General features: G+C 35.6%; 1 protein-coding gene across 3 annotated transcripts in view; it reads left to right on the forward strand.

The window, feature by feature from the left end:
* The window catches only part of gabrb1 (gamma-aminobutyric acid type A receptor subunit beta1), an 87889-nt gene that overhangs the window by 9693 nt on the left and 54522 nt on the right, over positions 1-23674 (forward strand). For all 3 annotated transcript variants that reach the window (XR_012389195.1, XR_012389196.1, XM_002664133.7), the window contains exon 4: positions 19235-19455. Coding sequence is in view for 1 of the 3 variants with exons in the window: in XM_002664133.7 (XP_002664179.2) it covers positions 19235-19455 (221 nt within the window). In the remaining 2 variants the exon portion in view is untranslated. The remainder of the gene's footprint in view (positions 1-19234; positions 19456-23674) is intronic.

Below are 23674 nucleotides of genomic sequence, written 5' to 3' on the forward strand. Positions count from 1 at the left end.
GTCATTTGCTTTCCATTTGTTTCAAAAAACGTACAGCGAGACGATGCTTTTATCAAACAGAACTGAGAACCTGTTATTTTAATACAAATAAAATACAGAAGTAATCAGCTGAATATAAATAAATTGTAAAATATTCAGTACTGTGAAGTTACTGTTGCTACTGTTGCTGAAAACGCAAAATGTATAAGTCTAACATTATAATTTGTACAACCCATATTTTTTGTCTCATTTTCAATAAATGATTTAGTTTTTCACTCACAGTACTTCATGTTTCATTGCTAGATGGATCATTTTTGAAGAATTATTCAGTTCCATATTTTTGATGGCTGGTTGTTGCTACCTTTTGGTTAAATAATGTAATTGCTGCCTACAACTTTCCTTTTTGAGCATTGTTAAATGCATATGATGGTGATTTTAATCTTTATCATAAACATGAGTGGTTGTATCTAACCTATAAACGGTTATCCCAGTACTTCTGTGTTATTTAATTGTTTGTAGCTTGTAACTTGTAACTAACTCATAAGACTGAATCTCTTTCTTGGTTTATATGTTTTTCAAACACAAATTTGAATGGAGCGATTCGAAGATTAATAAACATACGCAAATTACTATTATTTATAATTTATGTTGCGTGGGTGTTGAGAGACTGATCTTTATCTTCTGAATGATCAATCGTGCAGTGCACTAAATGCATTATTGCAGGCTAAACAAGTAGTGACAGCAAACACCTTTAATAACCTACAGTAAGAAACCCACCACATCCCAAATAACCTACCACAAATTCTTCCGTCATCATTATATTTGACAAGAAAGTGTAAATGCTTTCATACATGTGATTTTAATGGCACAAGAGACAATCTCTCTGAGATCATTGTAAATTTAGGATTAATCTTCAAGTAAAAAATGTATTTATTTTGCGGATGATGTGTGTTCCGAACTGTGGGTTGTGATTTATATGAGTCATGGATCAACCGTGATCTGTTACATCCTTATTATGTTGTAATCTAAATGAATTTGAAGTCAGAATTCTTTTTTGATGTTGCTGTAAGTTTTTGACTCTTTTAAAGCATAAAATAATAGGTTTGCAGATATTTAAGAAACATGCTAAGTGAACCTTCTTGTTTATCTGAAAACAATGCTAAAGTCAGTTATTCTGCTTTGAAAATGTGTGCAGGAACGTCTGTCATTGTTTTGGTTCTTTTAACCCACCCACTGCCAATTATATTTCAGTACCTCAGTTTGCCTTCATGGAAAACAGCGTATTTGATTCATTCAGTCAGCAAGGCTCTCAAAGTATGTGCCCACGACTGAAATGTAACCTCTGGTGGACAGTAACAGCCTCCAAAATGCGACGCAGATTCAGAGCTTCACATGAGGTGGTTAATTAGTCAATAATAAAAATATTACGAAGGTAAACATTAGATAACCCTGTGTCCTAACAACACGATATGTGACAAGGTTTGCAGTGATAAGCAATTTAGCTGTTTGCACCAGACGAAACATGATCAAAATTTAAATACAGCCATTCAAAACTACATAATACTGCACTGCAAACTTTTTAAATGATTTATTTTATTTTCAAAATGTGAGGTGAACTATCTGCTGCTGCTTTCAGTAGTATGGCAATAAATTTCACGTAAAATGGCATTTAGACTCGCGTTATTAGCATTTAATACTAAATTAAGCACATGAGGTGTACCTGAAGTAATCATTGTTTACCTGTGAGAAATAGAAGCCACTTCTAAAATATAAATTACAGGTGTTGGTTATGACAAAAACTTTTTTTTTTAGTATGGAGAATATTTCTTCAATAGTGTGTCATTGCTTTTAGTCACAAAACAGTTCAAATCAGCCTTTAGGCTCAATAGTCAGGCACACTCGTGTCAATCTGGCAACCTTTACTTGCGTGAGCCGGATTAAAATGTGTTTTGATCAAGTAGTGCAATGCCTAGAACCTTGAACCACTGTGTATCAAACTTACATACTGCACAATTACTGTCAGCTTCAACTCTCCCTATTCACTTTGAATGTGTGACATCAGGCATTGCCTAACTACATCGTGGATCCGTTGGCGCCACTTCAGTGGCATTGCTCGCTGCAGAAAGTTGGGACTTTCTCAACTTTTCAAGCACAGACAAAAGCGTCAGCCAATCAGATTGCTGTATTTAAATACACCAGACAGTAGCCGATTGCTGACTAATTTCATTGGCTGCTGCTGCTATCAAGATCGCGTCAACCCTAACTTCAGACACGCCCTTTGTTAAGCGTTGACGCCGAAACCCCCTGTGAATGGGGCGTTAAAGTCACTGAATCATCCTAAATTTAGTAGCTACATGAAGTTGCACCTACAAAAGTTAAACTTTTGTAGATTTAGGTAGATTTAGGTAGAAATAGAAATAGCACGTTACACCATGTTCCTTTAAAAAATATATATTATTATTGGTTAATTTAAAATTTATTGTCATATATTGGATATTTCATTTTGGATTTAGATTACCTTTCACACAATGCTCATATAAAACACTAATGTCACTAATAACCTTTTGTTGTTGTGAAAATTGTTGACCCGTAGCATTTAAAACTCTTTATTTCTTTCTAGATTTTATAAGCACAGTGATTTTAATAACAGTGATTTATTGGGCACTAAATGAAAACCATTGACACCTTATTGCAATCAACCAGAACTTTAATTTCAGTGCATCCCAAGTGATTTAAGAAAATTAGATATTGAGCTTCATTTGTCTCCCCGCAAACTCTCTCATCCTATTTTCCCTTGTTTGTTTGAAATGAACACACACAAACACTCTGGCATGATTTTCATAACACTTTGCGACTGAGGCGTCAGATATCGACAGATGTGCTTTCTGTTGCTTTGCTTTTTATAGCACAGAAAATCACAAGTTCAGAGAGCCCCGGGAACCTTATCACGAGAACAGAAAGGTGATTTGGCGGAGAATTGAGAAAAAGCCGAATTTAAATAGCCAATTTGGGAAACGGCGTTAAACTGGAAGATAATCTACTGCAGCTCCCATAAGAATATTGCAGAAGGTCAGCTGTTCTCAGCGCTGTCACAGCTTCGTTGCAGCTCTCAGACGCTCCTGCATTGATTGTTAATGTACACTGCTGGTTACCTCAGCTGGCCTCACTCAACACGTCGTGACTGCAGCGTGAGGATTCCTGTTAAGTTTGCTATGACTCTGGGGTTTTTACTGTTGAATAGTGTGGACTTTTCAAAAACATACTTTACTTTTACTTTGCTGGCATTATTGTAAATTATTCATCGGTGAAAGTCCTTTAAAAATAGTGACAAATATAAAAGCTTCATGTGAAATGAAGATCCTTTTCTGCTGAAGTCACTTAGGCAGTGCAGATTTATGGATACTGTTCACAAATATCCAAATAACTAGACATTTCTGTGTTAAAAGATATAATGTACTGCTGCTAATTTAATGTTTCTCAAAAGCCAAAAGGTTTTATAATATAATAATTACCCTCGTGTCATTCCAAACTCTTGTGACCTTCATTCATCTTCAGTACACATATTAAAATATTTTAGATGAAATCCAAGAGCTCTCTGACCCTCTATTGACATAAACAGTCACAAACCAAGAACAATATCAAAATCTTGCATGCTGTAACCAGAGATGTGACACTGACAACAGAGGTGCGGATCCACATGCAGGTTTATTAGCAAGGTCAGGCCAGCAATGGTCAACACAGGGGCAAACAGATGTATACAGGCAATCCAGAATCGTAGTTAATAGGCAAGCAGATGGTCAGAGGTGGGCGAAGCAGTGGCGCAGTAGGTAGTGCTGTCGCCTCACAGCAAGAAGGTCGCTGGTTCGATCCTCAGCTCAGTTGGCGTTTCTGTGTGGAGTTTGCAACCAGCAACCTTCTTGCTGTGAGGCGACAGCACTACCTACTGCGCCACTGCTTCGGCCACCCCTGACCATCTGCTTGCCTATTAACTACGATTCTGGATTGCCTGCATACATCTGTTTGCCCCTGTGTTGACCATTGCTGGCCTGACCTTGCTAATAAACCTGCATGTGGATCCGCACCTCTGTTTGCGTGGGTTTCCTCCGGGTGCTCCGATTTCCCCCACAGTCCAAAGACATGAGGTACAGGTGAATTAGGTAAGCTAAATTGTCCGTAGTGTATGAGTGTGTGTGTGTGAATGTGTGTGTGGATGTTTCCCAGAGATGGGTTGCGGCTGGAAGGGCATCCACTGCGTAAAAACTTGCTGGATAAGTTGGGGGTTTATTCCGCTGTGGCGACCCCGGATTAATAAAGGGACTAAGCTGACAAGAAAATGAATGAATGAATGGTCAGAGGCAGGCAGCAAACAGGTTTAAACAAATAAACAAAGCAAGGATAAAAAACACAGTAAAGCATGGCAAGGAAAATGCGTTGTAAGGCAAGGCAAGGCAAGTTTATTTATATAGCACATTTCATACACAGTGGCAATTCAAAGTGCTTTACATAAACAAGAATAAAAGAAACAAGTAAAATAAAAATAAAAACAAATAATAAAAATGCGTAAAAACAAAACAAAACATAAAAACAGGTAAAATGTGATATAAAAGAATGAAGAAGAAGAGAAAAACATGATAGTGCAATCTGTCGGACGCAGCACAGTGGTCATTCAGTAAAGGCACAGCTAAACAGATGTGTTTTCAGTCTTGATTTGAATGTGCCTAATGTTGGAGCACATCTGATCATTTCTGGAAGCTGATTCCAGCAGCGAGGGGCATAGTGGCTAAAAGCCGATTCACCCTGCTTTGACTGAGCTCTTGGAACTTCTAGTTTATATGATCCTAAAGATCTGAGTGATCTGTTAGGTTTGTATTCAGTGAGCATATCTGTGATGTATTTAGGTCCTAGGCCATTTAGTGATTTATAGACCAGTAATAATACTTTAAAATCTATTCTGAATGTAACTGGGAGCCAGTGTAGAGACCTGAGGACAGGTGTGATGTGCTCTGATTTCCTGCTTCTGGTCAGAATTCTGGCTGCAGCGTTCTGGATGAGCTGTAACTGTCTGACTGTCTTTTTAGGAAGACCAGTGAGGAGGCCATTACAGTAATCCACCCTGCTGCTGATAAAAGCATGAACAAGTTTTTCTAAATCTTCACTAGAAACAAAGCATCTGATTCTTGCTATGTTTTTGAGATGATAGTATGCTGATTTACTGACTGCTTTGACATGACTGTAACAAGTCAGCTGTATATATGTGTGTGTAATCAGTACTTGAGCAGCATCAGCTGTGTGTGCAATCAGTCAGGATCAGGAATCGGTTGTGTGTGTGTGTGGTGCATGACCGGGTCTTGTAGTCAATTTACCAGCAGTCCTATGTGAGTTTGAATGTTTTCCAGCTATCTCTGGTGGTAAGATCGCTCGTGATCATGACATATGTGACTTTACTGGCTCAACTGTAATTATACAAAGCTGTAAGGACACTTTTGTACAGCAAAAAATAAAAATAAATAAAAAACTTCAGCGATGACTTCTGTGTCAAGTTGGGGTGTTTACTATGGGCATTTAGAGTGTGTTGTGCTTTTGACTTTAATGGTAATACATTGTACATATCCAATCCCATCAAAAATATTAAAACAAAGACTTTCAGAGCATTGGACTGTGCTACAGATAATCCTTATTCATCAGTTCGACTTCTTTTTTATTTGGTATTTTAAAATAATGTGGTATTACAAGAATATTTATGGAAGTAGCTATTTTCAATCTTCTGCATTCTGCAATGCTAATTGCTATGTTTTTTTTTTCGTTTTAGAAGGGTTTAATAAATCACACTGTTAACAATTTCCTTTAGAATCTACCGCAGGGGTGCTCAGCCCTGTTCCTGGAGATCTACCTTCCTACAGAGTTTAGCTCCAACCCAGATCAAACACACATGAACCAATTAATTAGGACCTGAACAGCATTTGATAATTGCAAGCAGGTGTATTTATTATGGGTTGCAACTGAAATCTGCAGGAAAGTAGATCTCCAGGAGCAGGTTTGAGCACCTCTGATCTACAGTAACTTACTGGCAGCTGTTCACCAGTAACTTACTGTAAATATATTACAGCAAAAATACTGTATTTACATTCATAGCACCACTTATCTTGCTGTATATTTATTCACAGAATTGTTTGTATACGTTATACAGTAATTTTCACAATGCAACTTTCAAATACAGTAAAATAACGCAAAACTGTTCTACAGTAAAATACAGTTCACATTACAGTTAAATACTACTGTATAATTTTACAAACATTGTTAACGGTGCATGTCTGATTCACAATTTTGGTAAGTTTCATGTGGTTTATTTAGGATACTTTTTTTTTTTTTACAGCCAATAAACATAAATTACGTTATGCCTAAAAAAAAACAAATTCAGTAGTTTTATCGTGTTGAAATAATGAATACTGCTTTCAACTTTCATAATATACTTCATTAAAGAGGTCTGTGTGGCACAAATTTTTTAATCCTGCTCCCGCAAGGTTTAATTCCGCACCGTCTACTCCAGCCGTATATTCAGCCTTTGTTAACCCACTTCCTGCTTAAAATAGTTTTCTACCCGACCTGACTGTTCTCACTAAATTTAGATCTGGTTTCCAAAATCTCAGTTTAAAAAGGATACTGCCAAAAGAGAAAGATAACAGATACAACTATCGGTTGTGCAAGGATTGGATGTCAGTTTTGTTTGCCTTTGTGAAGAGAGATGAGTGTCGCCTTAAACCCGAGGTTCTAGTCTTGTGACTGCTAAAGGGTAAAACTATAAGGTATTATCAGATCGCAAAGAAGGGTCCCTCATCCTCCATAGACAGCAACAGTCCAGTGACCAGAGTTGGATGTTACTGTGTTCTAATTACATTTTTGAGCAACACAGTAATGTAGCGCATTATATTTTAAAAGTGTGTAATTTGATTACAGTTACTAAAGTCAATGTAACTGTGTTATTTACATTACAAATACAGTTTTTAGAAGAAAAAATGCTTCTTTTCAGTCACATTGTCCACTGCACAGTCAATTAATGAGCATGCTTTTTTAAATTGCTGGAAAATGAGAGCTGAAATGGTTGCTGACGAAAGTGGTTGCTTCTTCAAGTGCAAATACAGACATTACTTTGATTTCATTCTTTGACAATACTCGTCACCAAGCAGGACACATAGGTCCAACTTAGCCTACAGGCTAAATTGAATTTTTGTGCAGGAACTGGAGTAATGTACTCTTCTGAATGTGAAGAGAAGTAAAGCTGCTAATGGGGCTGTTCACATATCAATTCTTTTGTGCGCGTGCGCATATTGAGAGTGTATATTGTGCATGCTCGCATTTCCCAGCCTAGTTGAAAACCACGAGTCACATGACAAGAACTGACCGATCAGCTACATACTTTGGAATGTACACATTTCGGTAGACTAATTACTTCAGACAAACACAGAACACACAAACACTGCAGTGCTTTTTCATACTATGGATGTCAATGGTTACAGGTGTCCAGCATTCTTCTAAATGTCTTCTTTTGTGTAAAATTAAAGACAAACAGGATTGGAAAAAAAGTGAATAATGATAGAGTTCTAAGTTTTGGGCGAATAAAGTCTTTTAAATATATAAAGCTGCTGACTTAAACCCATTTTAAATGTTTTTCAGTGAATATTAAATGACTGAAAGAGCTGCAGTTTATATTGTATTTTATAGGTATATTTTATTTGTTTTCAAAGTAACTTCAAAGTAAAGTAATTGGTAATCTGATTACGTCTTACATGAAGTAATTAGTAATGTAATCAGATTACAATTTGCCAGAAGTAATTTGTATTTTATTACTTTTTTAAAGTTAAACCCAACACTGCCAGTGACATTTAAAGTCCACACAACAATGAAAAATGATTGTCAAAACATAACATGCGACCTTAGTGGTTTAACTGCAATCAGCTGTAGCTCCAAGGAAACTTGTGTGACAAAATAACTGTACTGTAAGTCAAGTTCTTCTTTTGAACATCTTGAAAACGTAGCTGTCTATGGAGGATGAGGGAGCTCTCAGCTGTAAAGAGATATCATAAATAATGTCTGAATGAACGTAGGATTGAATGCTGCAGCCTAACCAAACCAAAGCTAGTGTTTTCTTCACAGCTTTCCATGTCGCTTGGTCTCTTAGTTTAATTTTCTTATTTTCTTTTATTCTCTACTTTTAATCTCGTTTTAGTCCCTCTCAAGTGAGCCTCTGTTCTCCTGTTCCTCTGTGATGTCTTCAGAGTGATGGGCTCAGAGAAATTAGTTCATTTCAGACAGCGCTGTCAGATAGAGGTGCGATAGGTGCGGCCTGCGTTTATGTGTGTGACGCTGGTCTGCTTTAGCATTAGTGTTGGTGTTTGTGTTTGTGTGTGCATCTGTCAGGCTGCTCTGTGAAGAAGTTGAGGTGGCGGAGTGATGATTTTAAGCGGTTGTCAGGGGCAACAGCTGTTTCTAATAATAGAAGCTGAAGGAGGCATTTGTCCTAAGCGAACCTGAGGCGCACTCATCCTCTCTCTTTCACATTTCTCTCTCTTTCTGTCTCAGTCTGCGCTTTCTCTGCTTTTCTGCCACGCTCACATAGATACACTTACCTGTTGTCATCTTTATGGGGCTGCAACGGTAAGCAGTTGTGTTTTATTGATACTGGATGTATAAAGTCATATGGGAAAGAAATGTGTCTCGATATTTTGAAATGAAATCATTTGTAGTACTCTAGAAATAACTTTCAGAACTCAACTTTATCGTCATTCAATAAATGAGTTTAGTAATTATTTGCAGAGAAATAATGCTTAGTGCTTACTTAAGACTGGAGTAAAGGCAGGTTTAATATCACAAGAATAAGCTACTATAAATTAAGCATTTTTAATTGTAATTATTTTTGTATTTTCTTAAATAAAAAAATAAGAAAAACTTCGACATTTGGATGTATGTGAAATAAAGTGAAAAGGTTATGACAGATACTATTATTCCTAATGCATTGGACCCTATGAAGTACGTTTTATTATATCAAAAGTTGTTTTTGTCAATTGAATCTTTTTTTTTTATAAGTTTTTTCCTTTTTTGTTTTTTATTACATTATCTGACAAAGTCTTGTCACCTATCTCACCTACCTTTAGAAACAACAAATAATAACTTGACTTCTAGTAGATCATTTGGTATCAAAAGTGACTTATATGACAGGCAAAGGCCTCTAGATTAAACTTATTTGACCAAAATAAAATTTTTAATTATTCAATTAGGACAGTAAGGTCTGACATTGCTTAGGCAAAAGTCTTGATACCAACAGCTCAAGTTCTCTTTTACACTTTTTAAACATGAATAAATTGAACAGACTTTAATAAATGAAAAGCATCCTATACTGCAAAGTCATGTAGCATGATCTCACCAGAAATAAAAAAGAAAGTTTCAATAATGAAACTGTGGGTGGTTAAAGAAAGCATTTAAATGAATGTTAATTCCAGGTGGAGCAGGGCCATGGCAAGATTCAGTTTGAGGATCATGCATACTCACAGTTCATCATCTTAGAATAAAAATGTTTTTTTGTATGTTTTTTTTTTTTTTTTTTACCCCAGAGGCATGCTGTGAAGTGATTGCATAGGCATTTCCAAATCTTCAGCCTGGCCTGGACATTGTGCGTGTGCTCTGTGAGAAGAATCTTAACTGAGGTTTTGCAGTACAGACGTGTTGTTCTGCTCAGTAGAGAAACTTAAACATCTCAAGTCCTTTTATATCATCACACAATATTCTTTCATTCATTCATTCATTCTTTTCGGCTTAGTCCCTTTATTAATCCGGGATCGCCACAGCAGAATTAACCACTAACTTATATAGCTTGTTTTTACACAGCAGATGCCCTTCCAGACACAACCCATCTCTGTGAAAATCACACAATATTAGAATATTAATTGATTAAAAGTATCATCATCATAGCGGTGTGGTGGTGCAGTGGGTAGTGCTGTTGCCTCACAGCAAAAAGGTCGCTGGTTCGAGCATCAGCTGGGTCAGTTGGAGTTTCTGTGTGGAGTTTGCATGTCCTCCCTGTGATCGCGTGGGTTTCCTTTGGGTGCCCCGATTTTCCCCTTAGTCCAAAGACATGCTCTATAGGTGAATTGGGTAAGCTAAATTGTCTGTAATATATGTGCGTGAATGAAAGTGTATGGGTGTTTCCCAGTGATGGGTTGCAGCTGGAAGGGCATCCGCTATGTAAAACATATGCTGGATATGTTGGCGGTTCATTTTGCTGTGGCGACCCTTGATGAATAAAGGGACTAAGCCGAAAAAAAAAAGAATGATTGAATGAATCAAAGCTTTTCAAATTGAAATTTGCCATTTTGTGCCTTCATTAATTATCAATTGGGTAATATTGACAGTATAAAAATGTACAAACAACTTAACTCAAATTGTGATCTGTTGCACCATTCAAATTCCTATGAAAATGAAATGTTTAAATAAAATTTGATTGCCATGGCATGCATTTATACAACATATTCAATTGTTCTCTGTCAAAGACAAGTTATGGGGTTTAAGTAAGTGCAAAAATTCTCTAGAAATGTTTCTAGGTCCATTTCCAACCCTCGGACTTGGCTCTAATATTAAATGGAAAGTTTTTACTGTATTAGGAAAGGTTGTGCATTTTAATGAGCTCTGCTCTGATGCTGTAGCACATCATGTCTGTGCCTGATGCTTAAACACACACATACTTCTATATATGGTTTACTGGGACAATCCATTTTATACAGCAAAAAACATGGCCAGACCCTTCCCCTACCGCTAAACCCAACCCTCAGGAAATCTGTGGCAAATTTTCAATTTCAAAACTTCCTGTTAAATGTGATTTTTAAGCATTTAAAATTATAGGTACACATAAGGTCCTATTATACATTAGGCGCAATAAGGTGCAAGACATGTTTTGCATGATTTGTTGCTATTTTGAGATCAGTGCAACCCTAATTTTCATGTTGTGGCACACCGATGGGTCCACGAAGTGGCGCAAATGGATTTTCTATTTAAACAACGTAGTGCAAAATGTGAAAACTAGACTTGCGCTGGTCTCAAAATAGCAACAATCGCACAAAACACGTCTTGCACCTTATTGCGTCGGGTGTATGATAGGACCCCTAGACTTTGCACCTAGATGGAGCCCATGGTGTGTAAATATTACTGTAAACCACCCCTGTAAAACACCCTAATAGAGTACAACTATGTCACACCCATATCCCTGTAAAACACACATACCTGTACAAACAGGAAGACAGACAGTGTGATATATTCTGAAATAGGGCTGGGCGACATGGAAAAATAAAAAATCTAGGTTCTTTCATAAAGTTTGATCGATTCACGATTTAGATTTTTAATTTTTTTTTTATTGTGTAACTTGTCAACTTAAAACATTACAACAAAATGACTGAAGTAACATTCTCTTTATAAGTAACTTGAAAAACCATCAGATTAAGGAACATTGTATTTATAATGGCCATGCCATACATAAATTGGTCAACAAGGTGTAAATAAATGTAAAACAAATTCACGAGTTAAATACCGTTGCAAAAGTATATCAGGTCACAAGTAAATATTGTGCAATTTGAAATAAACAATAAATACTTCTGTTCTGAATGGATAGTGAGAAAATAACCATTTTAATCAATGTAAACATTACATCCGTCAACTCAAAAAGTTAAGCAAATTTACAACAGTAAAAAAAAATGTAATTAGTAAAAAAAAAAACACTTTGCTTGCATCATGCAAACACAAAGCATGTTGTTGATAAGTCACATGTAGCTGTTCTTTACAGGTTTCTTGAGAGGAAGACCAGCTTGTCTACTTTAGAGAGCTTTAGAGATGCTCTGTGATGATAGGTTATAATGTTCCCACCTGCACTGAACATCCTCTGAGAAGGGGCACTGGTTGTAAGAATAGGTTTTTTTTTTGCAAGTTTTGTCTTCTTGATTGAATGACAGGTTGTAATGCTGCTGCCATTTTCTTAAAAAGATACATTGAAAGTAAAGGACTGAACACAGAAACTGTAAAGCCTAATTTAACCCAGTGTGTGAAGTTGTGGACATATAGCAGGAGCAAATACAAGCACCAAATGCGTGTCTAATGTAAAATAATATATATTTATTCTAGTTTGTCTGTCAGGCTAAATAGAGAGAGTGGACCAGAGTGCGTTTGATGCAAAGTTATTAACAAATGAAAAATACACAACTTAAGACACCTAAGTGCTTGTATTTGCACCAGTTCTGTGATGCATGCCCACAACTTCATGCATTGGGTTTGATTAGGCTGTCCAGTCTTTGTGTTCAGTCCGTCACTACCATGAATTAAACCCAGACAGGCAGTCAGGCAGAGTAATACAGAGTGGACCTAAGCGCAATTATAATTTATCTAATAATTAAAAAAAAAAAATCACGATACCTTGATTTAATACAAAATTAAACCGTCTAAAAATGTAAATTCGAATTAATTGAAATAATTGCCCTGCCCTATTCTGAAATATACACATGGAAAATAATGATACTTCAGTTGTCAAATATATTTGAACAAACAGAGTAGATCTTTTCAACTGATTTGGTGGAGAGATTTATTTTAGCTAGAAGGAGTGAGAGAGATGAATGGTGAGTGGTGGTCATAAAATATAGGCTATTTATAATTTAGTTGTAACTCAAGCTAGTCAACTTCTTGTTCTTCCTTGTGCTGGTTACATGGCAACATACTAAAGCTACATACAGTTTACTTTATATCTGCTTTGCATCGAGCTTTATTTTCCCATCAACCGATTTAAAACATCACCCGGTCTCAAATCAGACATAGATGCTGTGATTATTTTATAGCCTTTCGTAAGTGTCTGTGAGAAAAAGCAGAGCAAATCCACTTTGTCTGTTTAACCTTCACTCTCACTTATCTTGTTGCTTTAATGGAATCTCAACTTAATTTGTTCACCTGTTATTCAGCTGAGAAACATGGCAACTGGGGGATGGAGTTCAAGTGTTTTTCAGCCTTTTCAGTCTTGACTTTTCAGTTAGTCCCAACACATACAGATTCTTAAGAGACACTGTTTCAAAGCTGGTTTCTGAGCGAAAACCCATGTTTGAAATATGAATTGTATTGTTGGGCAGTTCTCTCAGTTATCCTTTATACATTTTCTGAGAGACAGACTTGGATGAAGCTGAAATAAGGCCACTAATCAAAAATACCAAGTAAGTTTATTTGATGCTTGGAGTTGGTGGAGTTTATTCAAGCCTTTGTGAAATGATGAGTCTCACACAATAGCTGAAAAAAAAACACAAAGCATTATCTAAGAAGACACAATGCGGCCGTGGCGATTGTAGTAAAGAATTACATAACAATTTTACTGTCTTTATTACAAATATGGTGTGTTTTATACATATAAAACTTATACAAATCACAGAGAGTTGTAACAAATATTTTAATCCCAGTTTCTTTGTGTACCAAATGTCCTATGGACATGTGTAAACATGTTCTTATAGAAACATGGCGTCTGTCAGTCAATTCGGTGAGCAGGGAAAACCACACTCCTATGTCACGTTGCAATAGGCCTCAAAATCACTGGGATTTAGATCTTATTTTAACGTCAGGATTTTTTTTTTTTTTTTAAAGACACTTGTTGTGTTTATATTACTCTAAAATGATTGTGGACACGTTACATACAGTACCTATATACAGTTCTGTCCAAACAGCTTACAAAAGTTGATTTTCATTATAGCTGCCCTTTAAACTAGTTTCATTTGTGGTTTTATCTCAGTGCTTGAAGTCTATTGTTTCTCATGAAATCTGTGCTGCACTTTTTAAACAAGTAGCACTCTTTCATTCTCTGTGTATTTCATATGCAACAGGATATCATTGCTTATCAGTTTGCCAAATTAGTAGCAGTGCCAGCACGAACTCTAACAAAGTTTATTCACAATGGCAGAAAAAAGTTTCAAAGTGCAACCATTTAGTCACAGTCTGGAGCCCTGATACAACATGAGATGACATTTTTTTAAATGTACTTTTACTCATACCAGTACTCATTTTTCAAATGACAAAACTGCTGTCTCAGTATGTACGGCAAGGCCAAAACAGAGAAAGGGTTTTTCAGATATATGTGGATTAGTGCAGACTTTGCCTTGATTAACCTGACCTCAAAGCAATGATGAACGCAGCTTTATTTTCCATATACTCTGAAGCATGAAGCTCCAGGGCAGCACAGTCATTATAATTATGTTGTTTAGTCGGCAGTGGAGAGGTTGTCTTCTTAGATAATGCTTTGTGTTTTTGCACATCTGGAGGCGGTGGCTGTATGACCTTCGGTTGAGGAAGAACTGGGTGAAGGAGGTCTTTTCTGAGGGGAGGTTCAGCCTGGAGGTGGTTGACATCCTCTTTGATATGTCAGAAAGTGAAGCAGATGTCCTGTCTGAGGTTAAACATGCAGACAGAAACAAAAATGAGATGGAGAGCAATGATCATTTTTAGTATTATTTGTGTTATTTATGGCAATGAGTGTTACCGTTTGCTAATAAGCATGCATTTGTTTTTAGTGTTTGCAGAATAGTTCACTAAAAATTGTAATTTGGTGTTAATTTACTCCTCCTCAGGCCAGTCAGTATAACGTTAAAATAATATTTTAACTGAAACTGGTCGTATTGGCTCTTTGTGGGTGTAAAAAAAAACATATACATGCAAAACAAAATGTACACCTGTGGCTCCTGATGATACATTGAGGTTATTTAAGGTGGAACAATTAGTCTGTGCAAGAAACTGAACATTTTATATGGCATTATTTTCATTAATCCACAGCCTCTGCAAATGGTCCTGAGTTCTGTATTTATTATGGATGAGTGAGAGCTAACTCAAACATGAGGCGATGCTGTTTGTTTGCTAATTTTTTATATGGGTCTCAGCATCCAGTATAAGTACATAATAAGTAAGTACCATTTTATTAAACAACTAAGCACACTAATCCTCTCTCATAAACAGTTTACCTTCTGGGTGAGTTTGCATCCATACTACACCATTATTGACGAAATGTTTGCACTTGAGACTTTGCCAATGTAAAAAATTTTGTAAATAATATTTTGTTTCTTGCACCAATAATATCACTTCTTAAGTCATCAGTGTATCACCAGGAGCCACTTTTGTTTTGCCTGTATATATATATATATATGAAGAGTTTGGTTGCAAAACATGATAAACATCCTTTTTTTGACATTTGGATTTTATTATTGGAAATCACTGTTCAGATGTACCTTGATCTATATGTGTGAATTGCTGCCATTAATAACATTTAAGAATGTACATTTTAGGCCATTTTTATGTACATTTTTTTTAACTAAAAAAATTATTTTTTCACAAAACGCGATTTCCACCAGACCAGTTTCTTTACAAAGTGCCATATAACGGATATAGAATGTTCAGGATTCTGCGCGAGCTCAGCATCCCCTGGGAAGAGAGTCACTACCGGTGAAGTGCTCCGAGTTTGCTCATTGATTTAGTGATAGAAGATGAAGCCTTCAACTTTCCAAAAATGTATAAAAACGCTACAAAAGTGGACCAGAATAAAATACTCCTGTGTCTGTCAACAATACACAAATGCAGCAGAGAGCGAGTCTTCGCTGATGTCAAAAGGAAGGCCAGGGACACCTTTTCTCCTGCGCTCCTCCCCATCACAAGAGACCTGTCTGCAAGGCTACATTTCCAAGTGTCCTTTGTAAAATTATTTTTTAAAATAACTTCTTACATGTAGCTGAGTAGCCTATCTGAAGATTTATTTATGAGGTTGCACCTATTATTTATAGCCTAAAACCTCACGTTTTTTTGTTGTTGGTTTATTATTAGGAAACATAAAGGGCACAGGTTGTTATAGAGAAAAATAAACAATTTTGCTTTTTACAACAGCCAATAAATAAGCTGTTATTATTATTATTATTATACATTATACAGTGTAATAATTCATTAAATATGACAGGGTGAGGTGAGCTTGTGTCGCAGACTCAATGCACTGTGACACCGCGGCTCTGCCCGCTCTGATCATACAGGTTTGTTTTTCAGCAGCGGTGTAAGGAGCCGCCTTCCACTCTTTCTGTAACAAGCTACAAGTCGTTTATCTAACTAACTTAATCTTACTTATCAAACAAAACATTGATTCATTCGCTTTTCTTCATTGTATTACTGTAGTAGAATATAGCCTAAGGTGGATATATAGCGTTTTACAAAAATAAAACAAACAAAAAAAGTTATGTTATGTTGTGTTGTGTTTGTTCAGGCCAAAACTAACTCAGGATCTTGTTATTTTTAATCAATCTTTGTATATATTATTCCATATATTTATGATGTATAGTTATTTTTTTTACCAATTTAAGATGTTTGACAATGTTAAGATTAATATGTTGCATTTTAGTATGGTTTTTGACCTATTTATGAACTATTTATGGACATAAAATAAAAATAAAAAATATCCTGGATTTCAAAATATCGTGTTCCTGGTCTTCACTGAGCTCAAGTAATAGTTTAATGTGCAAAAATTGTGGATAACCTTGACTGTTGATGTCTTAAATAATAATGTCAAATACTCGACATTTCTCAAAATGGGTATATCTCGTTTTGCAACGAAACTCTTCATATGTACTTTTGACTTACATTCTTTTAATTTTCTGCTGAAATGATCTCAGGGAGGCTGTAAAACACAAGATAATAGAAGATTATATTTGAGCAAGTGTAAAGCAAGTGTGTATTGAATTATTTTGAATGATTTCACAAGGACTAAATTATCTCAAACTGATCTCTTGAACATAATGGTGAGATCACTACAGTATATTACTAATATCTCTGAGGAAAGTTTCCAGCACCTTGGCCTAGAATCTATGCCACAAAATATCAGGGGGAGAGATAAGAGGGTCCAACGTGGTAAAAAGGAAATGAATTTAAAAGGTTAGTTCACCCCAAAACTGTGTTATTAATTACTTACCCTCATGCCGGAGGAATCTCCTGAGACCTTTGTTCATCTTAAGAGCACAGTTTACAATAAAATCTGAGAGCTCTCTGCCCCTCAATATATAGCAACAGTCCAGAAAAGGATCCAAAACATTGTCAAAACATTTCATGTGACTTCAGTGGTTCAACTGTAATTATAGGAAGATCCAAGAACATTTTGTGCATATATATACAGTTGAAGTCAGAATAATTAGCCCCCCTTAGATTTTTTTTTCTTTTTTACATATTTAACAAATGATGTTTAACAGAAAAAGGAAATTTTCACAGTATGTCTGATAATATTTATTTCTCTGGAGAAAGTCTTATTTGTTTTATTTCGGCTAGAATAAAAGCAATTTAAAATGTTTTTTAAAAAAAATTTGGGGGCAAAATTATTAGCCCCTTTAAGCTATTTTTGTTCTCGATAGTCTACAGAACAAACCATTGAATGCAATAACTTGCCTAACCTTAAACTGCCTAGTTAACCTAATTAACCTAATTAAGCCTTTAAATGTCACTTTAAGCTGTATAAAAGTGTCTTAAAAATATCTATAGTCAAATATTATTTACTATCATCATGGCAAAGATAAAATAAATCAGTTTTTAGAAATGAGTTATTAAAACTATTATGTTTAGAAATGTGTTGAAAAAATCTGCTCTCCGTTAAACAGAAAGTGGGGGAAAAATAAACAGGGGGGCTAATAATTCTGACTTTAACTGTATGTATGTATATATATATATATATATATATATATATATATATATATATATATATATATATATATATATATATATATATATATATATATATATATATATATATATATATATATTTTTTTTTTTTTTTTTTTTTTTTTTTGGGCATAAATCTGTTAAGCGACCTCAGTCCTGATCAAATAGCTTAGAAAACTACAGGATTTTAACCCTTTAATTGCCAAGTTCACAAATTATGTCACTGATTTTGTGAAAAAAAAACACACAAAATTTTTTATTTAAAAAGTAATTGTGGACTGGATATTTTTTACCTTTTATTTGTCTTGGACATGTGAATGATTAGTAGCAACACTGACTATGATGCATTGTTGAATTGTAATTTTTTTCTCCCTAATTTACTGTTGGAGGCTTTTTTTGCCCCATTGACTTCCATTATAACCACATTTGATGGAGCATAAACACACAGTCTTTGTTTTTGTTTACTCCGTGTAGTTCTGAGAGCTGAGATGCATATTTAGATTTTTTAAGACACATCAAGGTAACTGCGCAAAGGACACTCTCACACTCAGACACACGTACAAACAATTTAACTTGCTGTTACACACCATATAAAATCTTTTTTGCACATGCTCTAAAGGGTTAATGGTGCCAACTGATGATCAAGAGTAAAAAATTACATATTTTACATCTTCCCAACAGGGAAAACCATGAACCAAGTGCATGATTATATGGTGTCATGGTTTTGCAGTCAAAAAATGTGGTTATAATGGAAGTCAGTGGGGAAAACCAACATTAAAATAGGGACAAAAAATCTAAAACAATGTATCAAAGGCAATGTTGTTTCATGTGTCCAAGATTTTGAGAAAAGGTAAAACAAATCCAGCTCACAATTACTTTTTATATTGAAAACACGCCATTTTGTGTGTTTTTTTTCACCAAATCAGTGATGTCATTTATGAATTTGGTAATTAAAAATTTCAAATCCTGTAATTTTTTAAGCAGTTTAGCAGTTTTGATAAGAACTGAGCAAAAAACTTTAAAGGAAATATTTATCTGATGCATTTTTACAGTAATTTAATTTAGTGGATGTTTTCATTTTCATTTTCACTGTATATTCAGCATGAATAAGCTCTGAATGTAATTGAAATGAATTAGACAGCGCATGTATGATGTAAGTATGTTCAAGCTCACACCCACGAATGCTCGCACTGTCATGATTTGAATATGGAATCAATTCAGAACTTTTGAGAATTGATTCACGGTAGCTTGAGAAAGATTTACATACATAGATGAATTGACTTCTTTTCTCCCACTTCTATTGGAGGGTCAGAGAGCTGTCTGATTTCATCTCAAATATTTTAATTGATGTCCCAAAGATGAACAAAGGTCTCTAGAGATTGAAATCAAATTAGGGCGATTAATTAATCACAGAATTTTTATTTTTGGGTGAACTAATCCTTTAAGTGCAGCTGAAGAGCTCAAATACTTTCTCATACATTAATTTTTTTTCTTTTGTGTGTTTGTGTTTGTGTGTTTTCAGGACTACACCATTACCATGTATTTCCAGCAGTCCTGGCGAGACAAGCGTCTGTCCTACACAGGGATTCCTCTTAATCTTACTTTGGATAACCGAGTGGCGGATCAGCTCTGGGTGCCTGATACTTACTTCATAAATGATAAGAAATCTTTTGTTCACGGGGTAACAGTGAAGAACCGCATGATCCGTCTGCATCCTGATGGGACTGTCCTCTACGGCCTCAGGTCAGTGTATGTGTGTGTGTGTGTGTGTTTGCATGTGTGCATACTGTATTGTTTTGTCTCTCTTCTTCTCTCTCGTATATACGTTAGATTAATGCTTGATTCTTCTGCCTGCTTGTATCTATACATTTATCTCTGTCTGCTTGTGTAGGCTGTATTTTTGGCTGCCTCTATTCCCCTGGCTGTCCTGATGTTGCATTTTTAGATTTTAGAGGCCGACGAGAGATGCGTATCCTGTCTAAGTCAGTGAATATAGGCTTTGTTTACCAAAGAAAGATGAGACTGTCTCTGTCCTCATTGGAAGTGGCTATACAGTAACATTCACATTCATCTCAATAGCAGTTGCTTGGCTGGTAAAATAAAGGTATACAAAAGCATGTTTATAAATGTAATAAATAGCAATATATGGTGTATGTATATTTTATGCACTCACACACTCTCAATAAGGATTTCTACCCTTCTTTCTCTCTTACATACACAACATAAGCCTACCTTTTACAACTTTAAACCTCATTAACATAAGAAACAGTTATCTTAATATTCTTGTGTTCATGTTTCAATGTTTTTATTCATTTTGGATTTTCATTATTGTTTAATTCTACAATGTAATGATCCATGCAAGCACTAGTACAATTAGATTAGATAAGATAGATTCAAAAGTATATTCTATATTTTGTTTTAATAATAAGAGTATGTACAGGTCTGTAGCAGGCATCAAAAGATTTGAGAAAATTCCTCAAAAATACAGTACATTGGATGCCTGAAAATACCAGTTTACTGTTAATTTTTTACACGGAAAGCGGAAAGTATACTTTTTCAGCCATGTATATTAGACAAACTACAGTATGTGCAGCACCGCTCAATGATAAACTCAACAGATATAGTTTTGATGAGTTAGCGTACAAGCAACAAACCAACCTTTTTTCTGTTTGGAAAATCAGTTATTATTAGTTCTCTACATAATCTACGAATCAAAAAAACTCCACACCAAACACACAAGCAAACGGTAGCTAGGCTATATAAACTATAAAACCTGTATGTAAATGAATGAAATAGCTACTATACACTACCTGACAAAAATCTTGCCATCGTTCTCAGTTGACTTCTAGTTAATCATTTGGAAAAGTGGCAGAAGGTCGATTTTTCCTATGAATCATCTGTTGAACTGCATCCCAATCATCACAAATACTGCAGAAGAGCTACTGGAACCCCCAAGGGCCCAAGATTCTCATAGAATTCAGTCAAGTTTGGTAAAGGAAAAATCATGGTTTGTGGTTACATTCATTATAGGGGCATGTAAGAGATCTGCAGAGTGGATGGCAACATCAACAGTTTAAGGTATCAAGACATTTGTGTGCCCATTTCATTACAAACCACAGGAGTAGAGTTGTGCCGATAGACGATGCCATCGTCCATCGCCAATGGCCGACAAACTACACGATGCTGATCCATCGCCCTGCCCCACATTTATATTGAAATATAACTTATTATTTGCATGTCATCTTAATAGCAATAATGGTCTTTTCATGAGCTGTGTTAATGTTACATATAGCTGCCACTAGCATGGCTGACAGCATCGTGAGGATTAAATGAAGGATTATACAGAACCTCTCATGCTTAAAATGTGTAGATTCAGTGGCAAACGCTGTTACCTGCAAACCCCGTTTCACAGACTTTACAGTGAATGGCTTTAGTCATTTTCATAGTGGACTTAAAGCCACTGGAAGTCTTTTATCCACTCTTGAAAAAGTGTAAATGGTGGATTAACATTCAACACATGATCACTAATAAGATGTGCCATTATTAGTAACTGTCGGTAAATCTGTCAGTGTTATTTTCATTCTCTCATCTTCAGCGCTTCACATTTTCGCGCTTGTAGCTCCTGTCATCTGAAGGCAGAATGCATTGACTGAATGATTGACGGCTGATATTAACCAATCATTCGCGTTCAGTTAGAGCAGTGGGCCAATAAGAAGAGCATAAAGGCAGGGAAAGCATTGCGGGCTTTTTACTTCAGCAAGTTCACATAACAAATGTTTATCTGTTCTTGAGTGCTGCGTTTGGCATTTTTAGGTGCAAAGATGCATTCTGCGTAAATGTCTCCTAAATCCGCGCGCACAGTGAGGATTTTGCAGTGAAACTGCACTACAGTAAACTCCAACCGAACTCTCGTCTCCTCCACTTGATGTGGAAAAAGCCATTAGAACAACACAGATCACTGTGCCTATTCATGCCAGAGTCCCGCAGAAAAAAAAGTGATTGACAGGTGGTTATTTGTTTGTAACTATTTATCTATGGTTTGGTTATGGGTAAAGCAAAGACCATGTGGGTCAGGTAGTGAAAACGGTGGCCTACAATTAATTAATTCGGTATGAATTCATTGATATTTAACAACCACCCCCACCCCCGCCTACGAGTCACTATTTGAGTCATTGCAGAGATGTATAAATGCAGTCGTTCAAGCTTATTGGAGTCATACACAATATTAACTCTTTTTTCATCTGCTTCATGACTTTAAATTCTAAATTTACATTAAATTTTAAATTTACATTATTTCTGTTAAGTGACAAGGTGTTTGTCTAAGCAAAGTCAGACCTTACTGTCCTAATTTAATAATTAAAAATCAAGGCATGATCATATTTTTTTGGTAAATTAAGTGTAATCTGAGTAGAGCTGAAGATCTTTGCCCGAACCCGATGGGACCCCAGGTTTAATTTCTATCATTTTAGACGGGGTCGGGTCAGAACTGCGCTAAAGACATTCATAGTGGATTCAGTAATGTTCCTCCACAAAAACACATAGCCTAATCTTGATGAGTAAACTATTTTCAAATTATAACAAAATATTAAATAAATCATAAAATCATTATGTAGACAATGTAGATAATGTTTATAGGCTAATGTTAGCATTAATCTTTTAATATTTAGCTTCATCATCGCCTTAATGGCAGATTGTGAAGAGAAGTGGCGAAACAAATCCCACAGAGCCTTTATCTTAATTTCGTTATTTATAATTTATTTTAATTTAATTTGTTAGGGAGACTTCTTTTTATTGGTGTGTTGGCCAATTTAAAAATGTAGTTAGAGCTGAGATGTTACAGAGGACTTATTTTATTTCTTTGTTCCAACTTCTAAGTGGCCTATAGCCTACGTTTGTCATGAATAAATTGTTAAAACACGTATAAACGGCTCATCATACTTGAAAAAAGGCAAAAGAGCTGTGTGCCTGTGCACATTTGAATAATGTCGGGCTATGAACGGGTTCGCGATTTAAAAAGCTGTCAATCAAAATGTATTTATCGGGCTCGGGCCGAATTCCGTCGGGCTCGGACTCTATCGGGCCTAACTTTTATGGCCCGATTACAGCTCTTATCTAGAGGCCTTTGCCTTTCATATAAGCCACTTCTGATACCAAATAAGGGGTTATTATTTGTTTTTCCTGAAACTTAGATTGATGACAAGAAAAAAAAACATTCGCCATTGAAAAAAACATTAGTTCATTGTCATTGAACTAATTCAAAATACACCCTCACCTCGCTGTGAGGGAAATGCAGAAAATGAAAGCATACAAGCTCTAAGGTAATAATCAAATGCTTATGACATAATCTTTAAAATAATGATTTCAATTAAAAACATTGACAGAGATTTGTGGTATAAGAGTTACAGCGGGTCAATAGTTAAATGTATATTTTCCGTGAAGCAATCAAGGTACCTAATGTTCCCATGAACTAGAAACTGAGCTTTTTTTTGGGTGGTGGGCGGGGGGGGGGGGGGGGGTGTATTGTGATTCAGTTTCTAAAGAAACAGAATATTAAATGAGACAACAGTGGGTGTGACTTGTTTTTCTACTCAACAAACATGCACAAGCAGCATGATTAAGATATACGTATTCTGACAATTTAACTGACAAAAAAACAGGAAGAGCATTTTCAGATTTCAATTAAAGATTACAATGTCAAACCATTTTTTTTCTTAATGGCATGCACAGATAATTTGTTCACCACAAAACTAGCAATGTGAGCTAATAAAATTATATGGTTAGTTTTGAGGTATTTGCCTCCTATTTTTATTTATCAGAAGAAAAAGTCATATGATTGGAAAAAACAGCCAATGCAGGTTCTTAAGAAGGATTCAGTCAGTGTGTATAGGTAAACATATTTAGGACAGGCCTATTTATTTTATTCTTGTTATTTAGTTTTTCTATTTTCTATGATGTTGGAAAT

Source organism: Danio rerio, chromosome 13 (genome assembly GCF_049306965.1).
Source record: "Danio rerio strain Tuebingen ecotype United States chromosome 13, GRCz12tu, whole genome shotgun sequence".
Taxonomy (NCBI): domain Eukaryota; kingdom Metazoa; phylum Chordata; class Actinopteri; order Cypriniformes; family Danionidae; genus Danio; species Danio rerio.